General features: G+C 46.8%; 2 protein-coding genes across 2 annotated transcripts; one reads left to right on the top strand and one right to left on the bottom strand.

Moving 5' to 3' along the window:
• The first annotated feature begins 2830 nt into the window (after window positions 1-2830).
• LOC114141877 (zinc transporter ZIP1) lies at window positions 2831-7393 on the top strand. Its single transcript, XM_028012750.1, has 4 exons — window positions 2831-3126; window positions 3885-4094; window positions 4209-4339; window positions 6113-7393. The coding sequence occupies exons 2-4, from the start codon at window positions 3932-3934 to the stop codon at window positions 6788-6790; spliced, it is 972 nt and encodes a 323-aa protein (XP_027868551.1). The 5' UTR covers window positions 2831-3126; window positions 3885-3931; the 3' UTR covers window positions 6791-7393.
• A 1049-nt stretch (window positions 7394-8442) lies between these two features.
• Window positions 8443-17124, bottom strand: aste1a (asteroid structure-specific endonuclease 1a). Its single transcript, XM_028012749.1, has 6 exons — window positions 16468-17124; window positions 13405-14219; window positions 11379-11684; window positions 11062-11254; window positions 9995-10133; window positions 8443-9223 (listed from the first exon to the last, which is right to left on the bottom strand). Exons 1-6 carry the CDS (start codon window positions 16592-16594, stop codon window positions 8824-8826), a joined length of 1980 nt encoding a protein of 659 aa, XP_027868550.1. The 5' UTR covers window positions 16595-17124; the 3' UTR covers window positions 8443-8823.
• Window positions 17125-20312: the final 3188 nt, after the last annotated feature.

Here is a 20312-nt window from a genome sequence, read left to right as displayed (position 1 = left end):
GTAATGATTATTACATTTTATCACTTCCACCTCTTCTTGGCATCAATAAATAGTTTGTTTTACTGATGGTATGAAGTCAGCTTTAATCTCGAGATGTAAATCTTTACAGTTCTTGTTACAGCTCCACTTTCCTTCCCACCGATGATCTAAAATACAACAGGAACTTACATGAGATGGTGTCATGAGTACAATACATAAAAAATTATACTAAACATAAAAATATACCTGGCTGGCTGAGGTCATTAAACAGATTCTTTAAACTCAAATTTTTCGACAGCCACTTGCTTCCATAGGATGTGCCCAAGCTAACATGCTGGATTCTACTTCCTACTTAGAAATTTTCAAAATAAATGTCCTTTATAACAAAAAAAATATGCATAATACAAAATAAAACTAAAACATATGTTAATGATTTGAGATCTTAGGGTTTCTTGCTGCAGTTTCCTCCAGATGATCTTTGGTCTGTTTCTGGTCTCAAACTTTTCCATTAAAACATTAAGACAAGATCAGAAAGATGAGGATGGCAAATAAGATTTAAAAAAATCTAATTTCTAATTAAAAGTATTAAATTCAACTTAAAGTTTTTTTTTCTCATCTTCCCTCCAACTTTCTGAGCCGCCGCTCTGGCGGCCGATCCTGTATAACCTCGCTGTTGACGTCACTTACCTCCCGTAGGCAAGACGCCGAGCCACGATGGCGTCCTGCACTGAGTTCTCAGTACCAGTACTCATATTTGCAATTTCCTTTGCATATCCTAACATAAGAGTGAAGAGCTTTTGCATCTTGTGAAATTATTTTAATCCCAGGAAGATGCCAAAAAAATAACTGATCACAACAAGTTGAGAAACTAGCGCAGCAGCTGAGGAGGATCGAGATTAACGGCCGCAGTTCTTCACCCGAGGCTGATGACGTAAAGGATTTCCTGCCACTTCCGGTAACCCCAAGAAACCATCCTCAACTAGCAGCCCAAACCTAAGGCCCAAACCCCCGATGATGCTAATGCTTTGCTAGCTAACCTGACCAAGGGAAGAAGCGATGCTTTAGAAAAGGATCAGAAAGAGAGAAAATCATCAACTTTATTTATAAAACAGCAGCTGCAGTTGAAACAAAGTGCTAAGATAAAGAAAAAATCAAATAAAGCATTAAAAAACCCAACAAAATATCAATAAAAAACTGAGTGAAATCAGGTCTCAGTTGGGTTGAAGGCCAATGAGTGAAAATAAGTTTTGGATGTGAAGCTGTGGATTCCAAAGCTTAGAACCGGAGAAAATCAGCCGAAGTTTCATGAACGGAGAGGATTTTCCCTCAAAGTTGACTCCAGTCAGGAATGACCTGGAATCCCGTTTCCTTCCTGCCGGGTCCATTCGGATTTATTCTGCACTGCAAACGGAGATTTGGGACTAAACTATAAAATTAAATTATATAACATTCTTTGCTCTTGTTCTATAAATGTTCTCTGTTTGACTCCATTGCTTTATTAATCTATCGCTGACAGATGATTCTACATTATTTTTAAATCAGTCAAATCTTTTTAACCGGTCTTTATCTTAATCTGAACAAATGTGGAAAAATGGCCATCAAGACTCATTATATTAAGAAATATAATCCAATTAACTTATTTTTGATCATTTCTATTTTGAATAGAAAAATTGGATTCTTCAGTTCTTTTATATCTCCAGTCTCTTTTTGGAACATCATACCATTCCATATTTTCTCTATATTTGGTGGCTTGAATTTCTTTTTGGGTTGTAATTTCAATAAAACTCACATTTTCACCATCAGGCCTTGTTGTTGTGGTTACTAATCTAAAAACAAAACTTTATATGAATCAATAAGAACATTTTATATAAGAATAATTGCTTTCTTTCCTTTAAACCCAAACACAGAATCTGCTCTGCTAAAGGTCAGCTCAACATTTAAGCTGTAGCTGTTGTGACCTTTGACCTGAGTCCTAGTTGTTCTGGATGTGTCCTCTCTCTGAAGTATTAAGGCAACATTTCTGTAACTATGTTGACTGAAAAACATTTTGAAACATGTCATGTTTGGGTTTCAACAAAGTGAATCAAAAGGTTTTATTTATCAATTCATTCATTATTGAAACAACATTTCAACAAACAAATATTGATTTTGGAAGAGAAAACCAGATTTGAAGCAATATTTGCGTCCAGCTGGACATAAATGACAACATGGAAATGTTCTCGTCTGAGATTGTTGATCGGTATTAAATTATTTTTATGAGGCTCCATAAAGTCACAGTTTGTACAATTGTTTTCTTTTGGCAAGTTTTTTGACTGTCATTTTGTCCTTATGATTTTTTATTTCTGCTCTCATGTTAACACTTCTGTGTGTTTTTGTTCTTCACCGACACAAACAGAAAAACAATCTTCCCCTGTTAGCGCCTCCACGTTTCCTGACCTGGTTGTTCCAGGGTCTGGGAATCGGACTGGGTTCTGGTTCTGGTTCTGCGGGTCGTTGACCTTTCTGGTTAGTGACTGATATTGAGTGACTCCCACTATTCCAGGATTCCGGCTGGATGGTTCCTCCTTCGGCTGCTGCTGAGGGAAGTTACACACGGCTACACCGGAAAACAGGTGGCATCTTCAAAATAAAAGCATGAGGAAAAACCCAGGGGGGTTTCATCTGTTTCCTCTTGCTGATTTTCTGCGTGATGCTAAAATACATTTTTTTGAACAAATAAAAATAATAAGGCATAGTAAAATGTAATGTAATACGAAAGCACTAGATTTTCTTCTTCTCTTAATTTGTAAACCGGAAGTGTGCTGCTGTGTCTTTACGGGGTGTTTGACGTCAGCGCCTGGTTGAGGCGGGATCCACTGATGGGAACTGAGTCAGAACTTCCCGGACTGTCCGCCATAAATCCCAGTCAGGAGAAGAACATTCCTCCTGAAAGCATCTGGGTCACGTGACTGAACCGAACCGGTCCGGGAAGACCAAGGTTCGGGAACCTAACCAGTCGCTGTGGGTCGCGGATTTTCTCGCGTGATTATTCTTTGGACCAAGGTGGGAAAAGTTGTGGCTCGCGTCTGAATCCGCCTGGTTCCGACTGTAAACGGACCGAAGGCTCAGCAGGAAAGTTCTGATGGTTCTGATCCAACTTCAGGTTATGTGAGTACAGATCCAGACTTCTGATTCTATTTGGGTCAGAACTATTTTAGACAGAACCCCCATGAGTCCAGACTGAAACTCAAAGTTTCCAGATACACAAAGGACCTAAAATCCCGGTTCTGGTTCTGGCCATAAAATTTGAAGGTTCTGATCCAGTCAGCTGCTTTCCATTTCTAGAACCCATCCAGAACCACCAGGAACGATTCGGGATCTGGATCCGGTCCGATGTCTGGAGTTTCAGCCTGGAATCCCGGAATGAGAAACAGGAAGTTCATTAAAGCTGCAGCTTTTTTCTCCATGTTGTGACAGATTGTTTCTCAGTTCCTCAGTTTTACTATCGTTAGGATCAATAGAGGAACATCTAAAACATGCAGACTGGAGGCCTGAGGACTGGAATTGAGAAGCACTGCTAACCGCTAACACCAAAAACAACCAATCAGAGCCAGGAGGCGGGGCTCAGCGCTGCCAACCAATCTCATGTCCTCACTGCTAAAGTGCTAATGGCGGAGAAACAAGTAATTGCTACAGGAAAAACTTCTGCCATCAGTGGCTATGATAACTAGCATTAGCATTCCTGACATGCTATGCTAGCTGTAGAGTTTGTAGCTAGCACTGGGATCTTGCCACAGATTTCCAGTCTCAGATTAAACATGTTGACATTTCCAGAAATTATTTTCAGAAAAGTTTCAACCTGCAGCTTTGAAACACTGGTTTGTTTCCAGAACCCTGGATGCTAACGGTTGCGTTGGTTCTGACAGATTCTGGTTCCGGTCCAGGCCAGGCTGCTGCGGACTCTGAGGCAGCCATGACGGTCCTGGGGGAGACGGGGGTGCTGCGGGACCCGGCCGACCTCCCGGCTCTGGAGATCAAACTGGTGGCGCTGGTGGTTCTGCTGTCCGTCACGCTGCTGTTCGGGTTCGTCCCGCTCTGCCTCGCCAGGGCAGGCGGCCGCTGCGGTGCAGACCCAGGTACCAGCCCGGTTCTGCTCCGTCCAGACTCCGGACCAGCCGGCTGAGCAATGCTGAGGGTGTGTGTGTGTGTGTGTGTGTGTGTGTGTGTGTGTGTGTGTGTTTGTGTTTTAGAGCGGCGGCGCCGCCTAATGGCCCTGATCAGCTGTTTCTCCGGAGGCGTCTTCATGGCCACCTGCCTGCTGGACCTGCTGCCCGACTTCCTGCAGAGCATTGGCGAGGCGTTCAGGGACGCTGGGATCAAAGTAGGACCAACACCAACAGAAACAAGCCCATGTTACCAGGCCAGGTCTACGGCGCCCCCTAGGGGACATGCAGGACTTTTTAATACTGAAAGTTTTTCTGCTGGCAGGTTTTTGTAGTAAAATCTGGAAAATGAGATCTGAAGTCAAACATGGTGTTTCATAAAAACGACTAGTTAAAAAGTTCTGACAGTTTTGATCAGAGCCGGCCCAAGGCACATGCAAGTTAAGCGGCTGCTTCAGGCCCCCACACCACCAGGGGGCCCCCAAGAACACCAAGATAACATGATTAAAAATACATGAAATAATCCAAATTAAATGCTGTTACACACATAAAAACTATTTCCATAATAAGATCTAAACTTTAGTGGTAATCAGATTTGGCACTGAAACATCAAATCATTACCGCTGGGATGATGACAGCTAATGATGATGCTAAAGCTAGCAGCTGTGTTGCACAGGCCTGATGAAGCAGCTGCTGTTTGTTGGGCCCCAGATGAAAATCTAAACACCATTTTCATTTTCCAACCCAAACCCGACCGGTCCAGAAGGTTCCTATCAGGATCTCTGAAGGTGTTTTTGGTTTTTGGTTTGTTTTCACTGACTGGAGATAAAATGGATCCGGATGGATTTGCTGATTTACTGCGAGGAAACGCAAAGGAAGAAATTCCCCATGTCCACTGGGGGGCGCCGTACTGAGCCTGTTTACAGTACAAATCTGAAAAGTGAGGCCTGAATATGTAAACATGGTGGTGGCAACATCATGCTGTGGGACAGGGAAGACGGATGGAGCTAAATCCAGATCACAGAGGAAACCCTGTTGGAGCAGCAGGGGGCCAAAGATGGCGGCCGATGCAGACAAACACTTTCCCATCTTTTAGGTTATCATTTTTCATAGATTAAATTATTTTTTTAACCAAGTTTCTTCATTCAACGACATTTTGGAGTAAAAAAATCTAAACTTTGAGGCCAAAATTTCTAAACTGTCGTCCATTTCAGGTTCTTTTCTAAAAGAAATCTGACTTTTTAAGAAAATGTTCAGTAAAAATCGTCCATCTTTAGTATTGACTATTATATCTGTAAGACCTTTTCCTTCACCCAGGTTCTGGTTCTGGTTCTGGTTCTGGTTGGAAGCTGATCAGATGTGACTGGGCTGGAACACGGATGTTTTGACCCTTGACCTCAGCAGATAAAACGTCTCATAGCTGAAGGTTCTGAAGCCCAGGAACCGGTCCGTTCTGGTCCTGGCAGAACCGGTTAATCCAGGAGTCTTTAATGTTTTTCAGTGTAAATTTTTGATAAAGTAGATTTAGTATCAGTTGATTCAGCAGAAATCATGTTAACTTCTTTATTTGATGTTTTTATTTTAAACACGTTGGAAAAATTAAACAATCAAAATTTTTTATCCTGATTAATTTCTGACTGAAATACGTTATTTTATGTTTCTGTAGCAACTATTGGACCCCTGCAGTCATTGCTAACAAGTTAGCAGCTAAGCTAGCATGCTAGCAGCGAAAAATACTTTAAACCTCTTTTAATTCTGTTCGATTATCTATCAAACGAAGCCACGTGATCATCACACCTATCAGTTTGTTACATGTTGGATTTAAGACATAACTTCATTTTACAAATCATACAAAAAATGTGTCAGATTGAAAACCTCTGATTTACATACATGGATACAGGTTCTGTTAGTTCCTCTGGTTGCTACTGGTCCAGATGCAGAGAGCTGCTGGGTTCTGGTTCTGGTTCTGAGTGGTGTGTTTGCTGTTCCAGCTCCAGTTCCCTCTGCCGGAGTTCATCGTGGCCATGGGTTTCTTCCTGGTTCTGGTTCTGGAGCAGATCGTCCTGGCCTTTAAGGACCAGTCTCCGCCCCAGCTGGAGGAGCGCCGGGCCCTGATGGCGGACTCCGGCGCCCAGGCGGCCGGCGGCGGCCTGGCCCAACGCCGCAGAGGCTCCGCGGAGCCGGCGGGGCCCCTGCACGCCGCCCCGGGCTCCCAGTCGGCGCTGCGGGCCTTCGTGCTGATGTTCTCGCTGTCGCTGCACTCGGTGCTGGAGGGGCTGGCGGTGGGGCTGCTGCAGCGCGGCCAGGAGGTGCTGGAGGTCTGCCTGGCGCTGCTCATCCATAAGAGCGTCATCGCGTTCTCGCTGAGTGCCGCGCTGTCCCAGGGCCGGCTGCGGCGCGCTGTGGTGTCCGGCTGCCTGCTGGCCTTCGCCGTCATGTCGCCGCTGGGCATCGCGCTGGGCGTGGGGCTCACGGAGAGCCGGATGTCGCCGCAGCACCGGCTGGCCCGCTGCACGCTGCAGGGGCTGGCGGCTGGCACCTTCCTCTACATCACCTTCATGGAGATCCTGCCGCACGAGCTGGCCGCCGGCCGCGGCCGCATCCCCAAGGTGGCCATGATGCTGCTAGGCTTCGCCGCCGTCACCGGGGTCCTCTTCATCAAGGTATAACCATGGCAACGGGGAGAATCAGAACCTCTGCTTGGACTGATGGAGGGTGGCATCTGTCTGTTATACAGGATCTTTGTTCCAATGACGGTCAGAGTTTTGCAAAGTGATAATTTTCATAAAGTTATTGGAGTTTAACTAAAGGAAGTGAATCAACCTGCTGCTGCCACGGTTATAAACCAAACATGATCACTTCCTGTGAAACATGATAACTTCCTGTGAAACATGATCACTTCCTGTACGGCGCAAACATCCAATTCCCAACAAAGAATATTCAACATTCATGACGTCACTTTGTGTGTTTGTATAACCAGCTGTTATTTACATAAAACAATCCTGGTCCAGATGTTTTCAGTCTGGAGGAAACATCTGGACCAGGAGGCAAAAATCACCAGAAACAGGAACCACAGCGCCCCCTGTTGGTCAGCAGACTGGAGTACAGATGGATAAAAACAGAAAGTTTCAGATTTTAAAAAAAACAAACTATTCAAGTATTTATATATTCTGATTTTATTTTACTGGTTAAATGTTTGTTTCCTCCTCTTTGGTTTATTTCTGCACCCTGACTGAATATTCTGTATATTCTATTAAAACAACATTAGGAAACTTTGTGTTTTGGGGCCGAGTCACATTAACGTGTCGCCGACCAGAACCAGAACGGTTCTGGTTCTGGATCCTGAGACCAGCTGCTCACGTCTTTTCTATCAGATTTTCTATCACTTTTATTTTCCCATCTGGGAAAAGAAAAATATTCTTGGTGACATTTATGGAGGAGGAGGATTACTCATGTTCAGGACAAATGTAACAGGTTTGATGTGCCAGTTCCTCCTTTTTCTCCTACTTGCAGCGAAGATCATTTTTAAAAGACAGTGGCGTCCCTTATGGGTCCCTCTCACAACACACTCTCTCTAGAAACTGTTCAATGCCGTTAAATCTACAGCTGGATTTGATTTTGTTCAGACTATATCGGTTTTAGTTACAGGCTAGTGAACTTCTAGACCTCTGGCATTAGATATGTTTTGGAAAAGATGGAGCCGTCACTGGTTGGATGAGGTGTGGATTAATCTAGAAATCCTGGCCATCAGCAAATTCATGTCAACTTTATACATAAGGTATATTCAACTCCCAGAAAACTTCATTCGAAGGTTATTGATCCATTCTGCTCTCCCAGAGATACTGGTAGTTTTTTCATATGTTCTGGTTCTGTGATTTAAAATTTGATCACAAAAAAAGGTTTTCTATCACTTTCATATTTCTGCTGTAACTGATGAATATTTGCATATAAAATAAGTCAATAGTTTCATTTGCAATTGTTCCATCTTCGTGTCATGTAGCTCTCAGCCGGCTGGAGGAATAGCAGATGTTGGTCTCAAAGGTTTAACAGCTAGTTTGGCTAGTTAGCCCCGTTAGCTCTGACTCAACCAGCTGAGCAGCTCCAGGTGGATACAGACTCACCTCAGGTACTTTATCGCTGGTTTTCAGCTGCAGAAACATATTTGAAGCACAGTGTTGATTTTTTTATTGGAATGGGACCAAAGTGCCTGTAACAGCAAAGGATTATGGGATATAAAGTTGAAGGATGCAAAGCCTCCATCTGACAGATGCTTTAAAACGGAAGTAAAACCTGATGAAAGTGAATGAAACCTGACAAAAAACACCAAAAATCATTGAAACTTTATTTCAAAGCAACTAAAGGAAATGAAGCTCAACAAGTTCATCTGAGCAATCGATTCAACCTGATTTACAAGGACAATAAAAACTTTAAAACACCAAAAACATCAAATATCCATCAAAATATTAATCATTTATTTCTTTAGTTCTGGTTTAATCTGCATTATAACTGATCTATAAAACCCAGAAAATCCTTCCTGGAGGATTTCAGACGTTTCCTGGTTTAGAAACCAAATAAATTCTGTTCGACTGGAGAGTCGGGTTCTGGAAAACGCGGTACTAAATAATATCACCATGGCGACCAGAGCAGGTAACCATGGCGACCAGAGCGGGTAACCATGGCGACCATCAAAGGAGCTGGACGGTCAGAGGAGGTCCCGGCCCCGACACTCCTCCTTCCGGGCCAGGTCCGGGTTCTTGCTCCGGTTCCTCCTCTCCTTGGTTCTGTAGCGGGTTCGGACCTGGAGCAGCTCCTCCTGCGGCCGCAGCTCCTCCTGCGCCGCCACGGCGACCTGAGCTTCGCTCTCCGTCTCCTCATCCCGCAGGAACAGCCGCCGCAGGTCGGCGCTCGGCTCCTCTGGGTTCCGCCGCCGACGGGTCGCGGCTTTCCGACGGTTCTGTGAGGCCGCCCGGACCCGCTGGACCACGGAGAGCAGGGAGCGGTACAGCTCCTGGCTGGGCCGGTCGCTCCTCAGGAGGGTCTTCAGCTTCCCGCCGCTCCTCATCCTGTGGACCAGCTGGTGGACCAGCGGCCCCTGATACAACCTGGACACATCAGGACCAAACATCGGTTCCCTCCAGACCATCTGGCTGGTCCATTAGAGCCTTTTGTTCCCTTTGGATGGAACATTTGGTTCTTTTAATCAGGAAAGAATCGACTGTCTCCTAATAAATGTGCAAAACACTAAAAATGTCTTAATGGGGAGTTCTGTGTACGTTATTTTGGAAAAAGGCTGGAACAGAAAATGTGGAAAAGGTGAAGAGCCGTGAACGAACTATACATCAAACCCAAAGCCAGAGCTGAGAGCAGGAGGCTTGGACTGGACCATCTATGGGGAAAATTTCCTGCCATAATCCAAGAGCACATTTTAAGTCTGAGAGCACGACTTCATGTCTTTCTTCTCAAAACTCGGAATACTTGTACTCAAAACTTCTCCTCACTCTCAGTCTCTGCTCAGACTCTCTGCTCGCTTACGAAACATGGAACTGACTTTTTGGCAGAGTCGCCTAGCAATCTCTCAGCCAATAGAATGAAAGTGTTGTGCTGGATGCATTTGTTTCCTTCTAGCTGGTCTGCCTGTGTGGCTGTTACTCATCGTAGCAACCTGCGCCACCCACTGGATGTAGGGAGAAACTACAACGTTAGCTTTCTGCTCCGTAGTACACTAAACATCCACCAGCAGAGTTACTGGTCGCTAACAGCTACTGATCTTAGGCCGGATTTTGTTCATCCAATCAAACACAACATAGTCACGACATGATGTCCGTCCGTCTGTCACCAAAATAACCACCAGAAGTTTCCTGAAGCTGTCTCACCTGGAGACGTCCGGTTCTGGCAGAGGGAGGCCCAGCAGCTGGTTCAGACGGATGCTGTCCTTCATACAGACCTGCCACTGGCTGAAGACATGAGACACGTTGACGTCCACCTTCTTTATACCGCTCTTATTCTGAAAAGCTGCAACACAGAACCAGACCTCTTCATGTTTCGTTGCCCACCTGAAGAACAAAAACTCAGAGGCAGAGAGAATGAACTGATTCATGAGGAGACGTAGCATCCAGTCTGGACAGTAAACAGCTCTGGCTTCTTTCTTTCTAAATGTTCAGAAACTGAAGAAAAATTTCTGAATGAGTTGCTTGCATTGTGCATATTTGCCACTGGATTTCACTAGAGATGCGTTGCCTCATCCATTCATCCTGATCCATCTCCCGTTCCGTCTCTCCATCCTGCAGACATGTCTGTACTTCCAGGTCCTGAACCACGCCGGCCCGGTCCTGAAGACACCAGCAGCTGGTCTCCTTTACCCCCACAGACAGGATGGATACCTGAGAGGCAGCTCTGGTATCCATCTGGAGCCAGACCAGCTCTGAGCCTGACTACCCCAGGAATGTAAAGACGCCCACCCGTCGTTTCTAACATTGGTCAAACCTGGAGACGGTGAGAGATCCTTCTTTAAAGATCTTTGTTCGACTGGCCAGACTCTCCATGAGGCTGAGTCCAACACCAAGGACTGAACCTGCCAGGTCAGCCCATCCTGAGGAAACTTCTTTGGGTTGGAGCCAAAACCAGACCATCAGGGTTCCTTTGACTTCCTGCTGAACACATTCTGCAGGGAATGCCAGATGTCCCCTGTTCACATGTTCTACCTCCGTTTGGGTTCACCTGTGGCCAAGTTACCAAAGGAGCAAATGCACCTTCCAGGAACCTGATGGTTCAAATTAATTCAGCAGCTTTACTTAGCAATGCTGCAGAAACTGTGACAATACCTCAAAACCCCAAACCAGCCCTTGCTCTTCCCAGGTACCTTAAACATGTCAGGAGTTTCATCTCAAACAGTTTTAATCATTTACCAGGTCTAGTTCTACTTATGCCCAGCTGCAGTTACCTGTTCCGGACCTCAGAGTGTTGCTCATCCCCAGCAGCAGCGCCCTCTGCAGGTCAGGAGGAGGCTGAGCTTTCTGTAGCCAGTAGCAGCTGACGGCTGCTGGGAGCTGCAGCTGAGGCGGCAGGAGGTGCAGAAACTCCTGGGTCACTCCCAGAGCTTCCAGTAGGACGTTCCGACGGTCAGAGAGCGCCACCTGGGTCATCATGCAGGAGAAAGACCATCAGGATGGGGGTCAGTCCCTGAAAGCTGCGCTGAGGGACACTGGGAGACGAGGACATGAAAGACAGGTTTACGGTCTTCAGTTTGAATAAACTCACCTGCGGCAGGGAATCGAGTCTGAGCCTCTTGCTGGTTCTGGTGAACGTTGGTTTCACTGGGACGGATATCAGCGTGAGACCCTCTCTGTCTATTTCCTCCACTGGAGTGAACTTGTCTTTGCCCAGCAGGAGGCCGTACATCACCTGTCGCAGCGGCCTGGACGTCTGGTTGGCGCTGGGCAGCTCTTGGGTCTCAATGCAAAAACCGAGGCTCATCCTGTGGAGCCGCAGAACGTCCAGGATATTTCCAGAGAGCCGAGCCTGAGTCAGGGGCAGCAGCATCCAGCTGGGGACGAGGCCAGCTTCCTAAAGGAGACGACACTTTCAGCTCAGCGTGTTTCACTGCCATCAGTGTATCTGAACCCTGCTGAGATCTGGACCTGCTAGAGAGATTCTGGACATTTCAGGTCCAGAGTTTGAAGCCTGCATCCCCTTCAGTGAAGACTTAACATGATTCAAGTTCCCTTAAACCTGATAAACGACTGAACGTTTCAATACATGTTTTCAACATCGCTGTCTGACAAGCCCTGAGCTGCAGTTCTGGTTGCAGGTGTTCTGGAGTAAACGGGTTTATGAACTGGATACAGAGTCCTGGGAAAGTGAGTCCAGGTGGGGAACCAGTTCAGCACCAAGAGCCCAATGAAGATCATCGTCACCGTGAAGAGCCACACAACAATTTCAAGATTAGCTGCTGCTGAAACACCAGACAGGGTTTGTTTTGCCTTTAGGTTTGGTTTGTAGTCTGTTACAGCTCAAAGCTTCTGCTTCACATGATTTCACAATGATTAGACTTGTTGAAATGTAGTAAAAATTCATTCACAGACAGAAAAGGTTTGAGCTCCGTCTGCCAAACTGCCGGATGTGGAATCGTCTCATGCAGAACAGTTTTGGAACATGAAGGACTGGCCTGGCTCAGATTTGAGTGCCCTGTGGTGACCTCTACCTTTATTTTGGGGTAACAACTCAAGATCACCACTGGCCCCCTTTTGGCCCTCTATAAAAACTTCCTGGATTCACCCCTGCTCAATAGTTTTGACGGGACTTTTAATAAACATGAATGTTCAAGCAGGAAAACAAATTAAATCTCCCTCAAAGGTCAAACACCACAATGACCTTCGTTATTCATTTAGACTGTCAGACGAGTTTCTGCTTAGCAGCACCAGAACCTGCTGCCCAAACTCTGACATGTGTTCGCTTCTGTCTTAGTAGCAGCAAATACTAAGACATCTATTAAATATTAGACATCTATTAAAGTCTCTTGCAGTGCTAGCTTAAAATTTCACATCCTGCAGCTCGTTACGCTGCTTTTGTCAGTGCTGCCTTCAATGAGTGTGGGAAATTTCGATATCAAAGAGCCACACATGATCCGTGGAAGAGTTGCAGGTTCGCCACCCCTGGACTAGACCACTGATTTAAGTCCAACCCCCCGTTGCCTGTCAGCATTGATGAGGAGACATAGAGAAGGTTGTGACAGACGTCTGGTGTCCACCTGACTGGTCAGCAACATTTGACCTTCAACAAGGGACAGAGCGGTCTACACTTTCTTTGCCAGCTAAAGTCTTCCAGTGTGCTGTGAGTCGGCACACTGGAATGTTTTCAAGTCATTTCTGTGGTGAAAGTTCTGCTCTGTTGTCTGCTTGGGTGGCAGAAGCAACTGGACAAGCAGAACCGGTTCAGTGGTCGGTAGGAGTCAGGACCTGGTAGGAACTCAGAAGGCACCGAGCGTCTCGCCCTGAAACCACCCGCCCTTCACTCAGAGTCCGGCCCGCAGAGCGTCCGGCCCGCAGAGCGTCCGGCCCGCAGAGCGTCCGGCCCGCAGAGCGTTCGGCCTGCAGCTCCTTCATCCTCACAGCCATCAGGACTCAGCGGCCGGCTGATTGCACTCTTTGTCCTGGACTTCACATCTGGTCATTTCTAACATATTAAGTTTTTATGTATATTTTTATTATGTTTGAGCTTCTTGGAGAAACTCATTTCCTTGCTGGGATCAAGAAAGCATCTTGAACTGAAATACAGAGTTAGTCACCTGCTCCGGTGCTGCGAACTCAGGCGGCGCTCCATGAAGGAAGAAGCGGCTCAGAGTGCTCCGACCCAGCTGGTACTCCGCCATCCCCAGACGCAGTCTCTGGAGGAGCTCCTGCTTGTCCCCGCTCAGGTCCTCCATCAGGCCCAGCGCTTCCTCCAGCGCCTCCTGAGGCTCCTTGAACCCCCTCAGCCAGCAGAGCAGCCCCTCCAGGCGGCTGCAGGCCTCTCTGCCGGAATCGAACCGAGTCCAGTCGATCCCTCTCAGCTTCACGTAGTCATTCCCCGCCAAGGCGGCGAAGGTCGGCAGGAGCTGGCGCTGGAGTCCGAAGAAGCTGCAGAAGCTGGAGGTGCAGTAGCTCCAGCAGGAGATGGAGCTCAGAGAGCCGCTCTGCCTCACCTCCCGCCACTGGAAGTGGCTGATGGGCAGAAACCCTGCTGGAAGGTCAAAGACCAAGAAGTCGCTGTCGTTGGACAGAACCGGGCAGCGCCATTCTGACGCCAGCGCCGCTATCTCCTGGTCAGCTTCTGCTAAACACTGGGCCACCGGAACCTGCAGCCGGGCTAGCGTCTGTCTGAAGACCAACTCGGCCATTTGGGGGAGGATACCCATCGTTTTACCGCTGACCGCTGCTTCATGAGCTTTCCGGACCCGGTCCTTGCCCCGCTTTGCTATTGTTTCCAACTTTTTGTCTGTGACATCAGAACCTCCGTCCAGAACCACGTAGGGAGTGATGTCACAGGACCTGAGAGCTGCGATGAAACTCTCAATCAGAGTCTCGTAGGCGGCGTACTCCCCACCGTGGTTCTGATCCAGACCTGAAACAAACCACAGAACAGAGAGATTAGACCGCTGAGCGGTGATGGTTTCATTAAGAGGAGAGCGGAGTCACGTCTGCAGTGTGTGGTGGTGGCAGTATTATGGTCTGGGCTGCTTTGCATCAGTTTGTGACCTTCAGCTGTCTTAGTTCAAAGTACACCAGAACATCCTGATCTGGACAGGTCAGGAAGAACCGAGCAATCCACCATGACCACCGGCACAGGGCCGGCCCAAACCTCCTCTACAAGGCCGGTTAGTTTGCTTATGCCTTGGGCCGGCCTTGCACCAGCAAGTATCAGCTGCTGGTGAACCAGGTAGAACCAGGTAGACTGAAGACATGAAGACTTTTCTCTGCAGGCTGGAAAACAATTCAGTGAAGAAAAGCTTCAGACGTGATGAAGCAGGAGAAGAATCAGGTTTGAGTTTTGGTAGAAAGATGAAGCTGATAGAATCCCCCCCCACACACACACACACCCACACACACCAGTGCAGAGAGAATGTGAGGCAAATATCATCCATTTTTCTGCTTCTCTCATGTTTGGATTCAGATGCACTAATAAAATTTGGTGAACTGCAGTAGAGAAATTAAACGCCTGAACATTCATTTCATTTTTCCATATTTTGCTTCAACGTCTCCATGACGGAGTTAGTGACCGGCTGCAGCGCCCTCTGGTGGCTGCTTTAGCTCCGAGCTTCACAGAGGTTCATTCACTGAAACAAGTCAAGGCTAAAACACTAAAATAATTTCTTAACTTGACATTCTGAACTTTGTTGCGTTTTGTTCTGCGCAACTCTGAGATCTGTTCCAGGTGAGACCTGCTGAGCTCGTTATTTATTTAACTCATCCAGCGACCACAGGTGGCGGCTCTTCGCTTGGTTGCCATGGTAATGTGAGCAGGTAACAGATCACACAAACTGTTTCTGTGGAAATTTTACACAATGACAATAAACTCAGAAGCTGGAACTGATTTTATATGAATGTGACTCTGATTCAATAAAATATTTATGTTTTGATATGCAGAGGAACCGAGGGGCCGGGTGGGACGTGGCCCCCCCAGGCCCCCAATATCGTCCCACCCAATAAAGACGCAGTAATGAGAGAGGAGCTAAAGGCCTGTTCGATGTGAACAGATTCATTTTTATTTCTTTTGTAGGTCAAACTGCTGAACTGAGTTTAAACCTGAGTCTTATTTTATGAGCTGTTTTTTTTTTTACTTTGGTTGTAGAAAGAGGCAGAATCAGGTCAATTTCCAGTCAACTGATATCAATGTCTTTTTGACCAATAATCAAATGTCTTGACCAATAAAATCTGTCAGAACCTGGTAGCCTGTGTGCTAGCAGAGGATTTATGTGGCTGGTTGTGAGGCAAACCATAAAGTTTAGTGTTCATCCTGGAATGATGCTGATTAAACAGTTTATGATCATAAACACACATATGATATCTAGTGCAGTTCATTTATTACCAGGTATCGTTATATGAAAAGGTAACTTGATTACTTAATGTTCATCTCTTGTTGAGCTTTGTGGCGTAAAAAACAGGAGAGCAGCAATAAATGTTTTTACTAAATAAAAACCACAAACATAGTAACTTGGAGTAACAGTAAGGTGTTGGTTACTGAAACAAGGGGTTGATGACATCATCAACTGACTGATGACATCATGGTTTATGACACTTCAGGTTTCCATATGCCCCCCAAAGACGCCCTTGGTTTTGACCTTGTATCGCTGCGGCTCTGGGTTCTGATGGGTTCTGATGTTTCAGAACCCATCAGAACCCAGTAAGGATTTGTCCTCCTGCTGTGAGGATCCTCAGCTGAACTGGACCCTAACTAGTAACTTTTACTCAGAGCAACTTTTAGAAAATAAGAGACTTTTCTGAGTTTGTTTACTACAATGTTCTTTCTGCTTTTACTTGAGTAATAAAGTAAAAGAGTAATAAAGTATTGTTACTGTTACTTGCTTCTGGACCAGGAAACATAAATACCTCCATAAATGAAACAGAACCTTTGCGGATCTGTTCAGAAACAGAAAAGTGATCAGGAGCTTCAGCCTAAAGACGTTTAGAGAATGACCCGAACAGTTCATTAAAGGACCCGAACAGCTCATTAAAGGACCCGAACAGTTCATTAAAGGACCCGAACAGTTCATTAAAGGACCCGAACAGTTCATTAAAGGACCCGAACAGTTCATTAAATGACCCGAACAGTTCATTAAAGGACCCGAACAGCTCAGACAGGTGAGTCTCACCTGAGCTGAAGTACAGCAGGTAGTTGAGGTTGCAGCCGTCGACCAGCAGGCGGCTCCGGCCGAACCGAACCTCCCGGTAAATGTTCCGGTGGTGCTCCAGGAAGGAGGCCAAGCCCTGGACGCCCATCTCCGGTCTGAGCTGCTCGCATGGCGGCCAGCCTTATTATAGCTGCCCGGTTGTGTTTCCTTCAGTTTCACTTTCCTGACATCAAGACAACAGGACCCATAATAAACTCCGAGGTTCCGTCTGGTCGGGATCCAACTTCTCCTGGTTTTATTATTTATATCATACGACCAAGTTGCTGCTTTCTAAATGATTAGAGCTGATTCTTTAAATTAGAGGAATTAGAAATGACCACACTTTTCAGATTTATATTCATAAAAACGTTTAAAACAATTCATAAGGTTTCGGTTCTGCAGAACTTTGTGTTGGTCTGGTCCAATAAAAGACGCTGGAGGTGGAATGTGGAGCAGTCAGAGGGTTTGAATACTTTTACTGCTGTGGAAAATGAAACCTAAGAGAGACTCTGAGGAGAAATGAAAGCCAGAACCAGCAGCAGAACCAGCTGAGTCCAGAACCAGAACCGGAAAAGTGAGTTCTGTCCGGTGGTTCCTATGGGTTCTTGCTGCTGGCTCGGAATCACGGAACAGAATCAGTTCTGTAACGTTGTAATATCATTATATAACCGTGACCATTTCGTCCAAGTGGGGGCGGTAGTGAGCTCTCAGTGCATTGACGCCACGCTCATTTCCAGGGGTTGGTCCAGTTCCCCTTCATGTTAGAAACAATTCAAATTAAAATTACTAGAATAGAATAGAATAGAATTCAACTTTATTGTCATTAGACTGTCACAAGTACAAGCAATGAGATGTAGTTTGCATCTATCCAGCTGTGCTCTACGAGATATAAATATTTATTTACAGATGTACAAGACTATGTATGTATGGACTATAAGGGGTTATAGCAAGAGATCTAGATATTGTGTATAAATATAAATATAGGAGCTATATGCACAGATTATACAGATTATACAAGAATGTTAGGGAATGGGTTATAGATAAATAATGGCAGATAAAATTTACAGGTTGTGTGTGTGTGTGAAGAAAACAGTCCGTGATGTGTGTGTGTGTGTGTGTGTGTGTGTGTGTGTGTGTGTGTGTGTGTGTGTGTGAGGATAGTCCATGTGTTATTGTTGTATGAGAGGATAGGGGAGTACAGTCCTTATAGTTTATGTTTTATGTCAGGAGGCGTTCAAAAGCCTGACAGCTGTGGGAAAGAAGCTGTTCCGGTGCCTGGTGGTTCTGGTCCATAGGCTTCTGTAGCGCCTCCCAGAGGGCAGGAGGGAAAAGAGTGTGTGTGCTGGGTGAGTGGAGTCCTTTGTGATTTTCCCGGCCCTTTTCAGACACCGCTTCCTGTAGATGTCCTTGATGGCAGGGAGCGGTGCCCCGGCGATATACTGGGCAGTTTTCACCACCCTCTGCAGCGCCTGCCGGTCGGAGACAGAGCAGTTCCCGTACCAAGCTGTAATACAGTTGGTGAGGATGCTCTCAATGGTGCAGCGGTAGAAGTTCGTGAGGATCTCTGAGGACAGGTGGTTCTTCCTCAGGGTCCTCATGAAGAAGAGGCGCTGATGCGCCTTCTTAATGAGTTTGGAGCAGCTGGTCGTCCAAGTCAGGTCCTCGGAGATGTGGACTCCCAGGAACTTAAAGGTGTCCACACGCTCCACCACTGTCCCCTTAATGTGGATGGGTGGATGTGGGTCAGCGTTCCTCCTGAAGTCCACGATAAGCTCCTTGGTCTTCTCGGTGTTCAGCTGCAGGTTGTTTTTGTCGCACCACTCAGCCAGACGGTCTACCTCCTCCCTGTAAGCGGCCTCGTCATTATCTCTGATGAGGCCGATCACCGTGGTGTCGTCTGCAAACTTGATGATGGCGTAGAGCCATGGACAGGTCTGAAGTCGTAGGTGAAGAGGGAGTAGAGGAAGGGACTCATCACACAGCCTTGTGGTACTCCAGTGTTTATGATGATGGTGGATAAGAAGTGGTTGTCCAGCCGGACATGTTGAGGTCGACTGGTCAGGAAGTCGAGCAACCAGTTACACATGAGTGGACTGATGCCGAGGTCTGTGAGTTTGGTAATGAGTTGTGATGGGATGGCGGTGTTGAATGCTGAACTAAAATCTAAGAACAGCAGTCTGGCGTAAGTGTTCTTACTGTCCAGGTAAGAAAGGACAGAGTGCAGCGCTATAGAGACTGCATCCTCTGTGCTCCTGTTCTGCCTGTATGCAAATTGGTGGGGGTCTAGTGTGGGGGGGAGACAGGATCTGAGGTGTGCTAGGACCAGCCGCTCCAAGCACTTGGTAATGATGGGGGTAAGGGCTACCAGGCGGTAGTCATTGAGTCTGGTTGGGTTGGGATTCTTGGGGATTGGGACGATGGAGGTAGACTTGAAGCAGGTCGGTACCACAGCGCGGGCCAGGGACAGGTTGAAGATGTCCGCCAGCACTGCTGCCAGCACCAGAGCACGTTCTGAGGACACGTCCAGATATGCCATCAGGACCCGCAGCCTTGTGGGATTTAATCCTGCTCAGAGCCGCTCCTACGTCAGTGGGGAGGAAAGTCAGTGGCTGTTGGCCTGGAGTGGTAGCTGCTTTGGTTGCAGTTGTGGTATTCCCTCTCTCAAAACGAGCATAGAAGTTGTTAAGTTTGTTGAGGAAGGAGACATCAGTAGAAGCGGGGGTGGTATTGGGGTTCTTGTAGTCTGTGAGAATCTGAAGGCAATGCCACATACGTCGGGGGTTGGCGTTAGAAAAATGATCCTCCACCTTCCTTTTGTAGTGATGTTTGGCCTTCTTGATTCCCTTCTTCAGCTCAGCCCTGGCTGCACTGTAAGTCTGTGCATCCCCTGACCTGAAGGCGATGTTGCAGGCCTTCAGCAGGAGACGAACGTCTCAGTTCATCCAGGGTTTCTGGTTGGGGTACATGGTAATGCGTTTGCAGGTGGTGACACGTTCTATGGTGGTGGAAATATGGTTCAGTACAGATGAGGCATACTGATCCAAGTCTGTATGGTGGAAAATAGTCCAATCTGTATTCCTGAACCGGTCCTGGAGCACAGCGTCTGAGCCCTCTGGCCACACCTTTACTGTCCTCACGGCAGGTTTCACACGTTGGATGAGTGGTAAGTACCGAGGTGTGAGGAACAGGGAGAGATGGTCTGATTGGCCGATGTTGGGGAGGGGTGTCGCATTGTAAGCTCTAGCCAGATTGGAGTAGACGTGGTCCAGGGTCTTGTCTCCTCTGGTGTGGCAGGAGACATGTTGGTGGAATCTGGGAAGAACTGTCTTCAAGTTGGAGTGATTGAAATCACCTGCAACAATAAAAGCAGCCTCGGGGTATTTGGTTTGGTGTTTGCTAATAGCCGCATAGAGTTGAGTTCTTTCATGGCTAGCTTGGCATTAGCATCCGGGGGGGTGTACACGGCAGTAAGGATGATCCAGGTGAATTCCCTTGGGAGGTAATCAGGTCTGCATTTGACCATTAAAAACTCCACATTCTGTGAGCAGTGACTCTCGGTAGTAGCAGAGTCTGTGCACCAAGCTTTGTTAATATAAATGCACAAACCTCCGCCTCTGGTCTTGCCGGAAGCATCTGCTGTCCTGTCGGCTCGGTGTGTGTGGCGTCCACTTAGCTGGATAGCATTGTCCGGGCAGCTGTTGTTTAGCCATGTTTAGGTGAAAAACATGACATTTGAGTCCATAATCCGTCTGTCACTCGTGATGGATAGTCGTAACTCATCCATTTTATTAGCCAGAGAACGGACATTGGCGAGGAAAATGCTGGGT

This window comes from Xiphophorus couchianus, chromosome 3, assembly GCF_001444195.1.
Source record: "Xiphophorus couchianus chromosome 3, X_couchianus-1.0, whole genome shotgun sequence".
NCBI classification, from domain to species: Eukaryota; Metazoa; Chordata; class Actinopteri; order Cyprinodontiformes; family Poeciliidae; genus Xiphophorus; species Xiphophorus couchianus.
The sequence above is the reverse complement of the archived record's forward strand: the minus strand, read 5'-3'. Positions and strand labels throughout refer to the sequence as shown.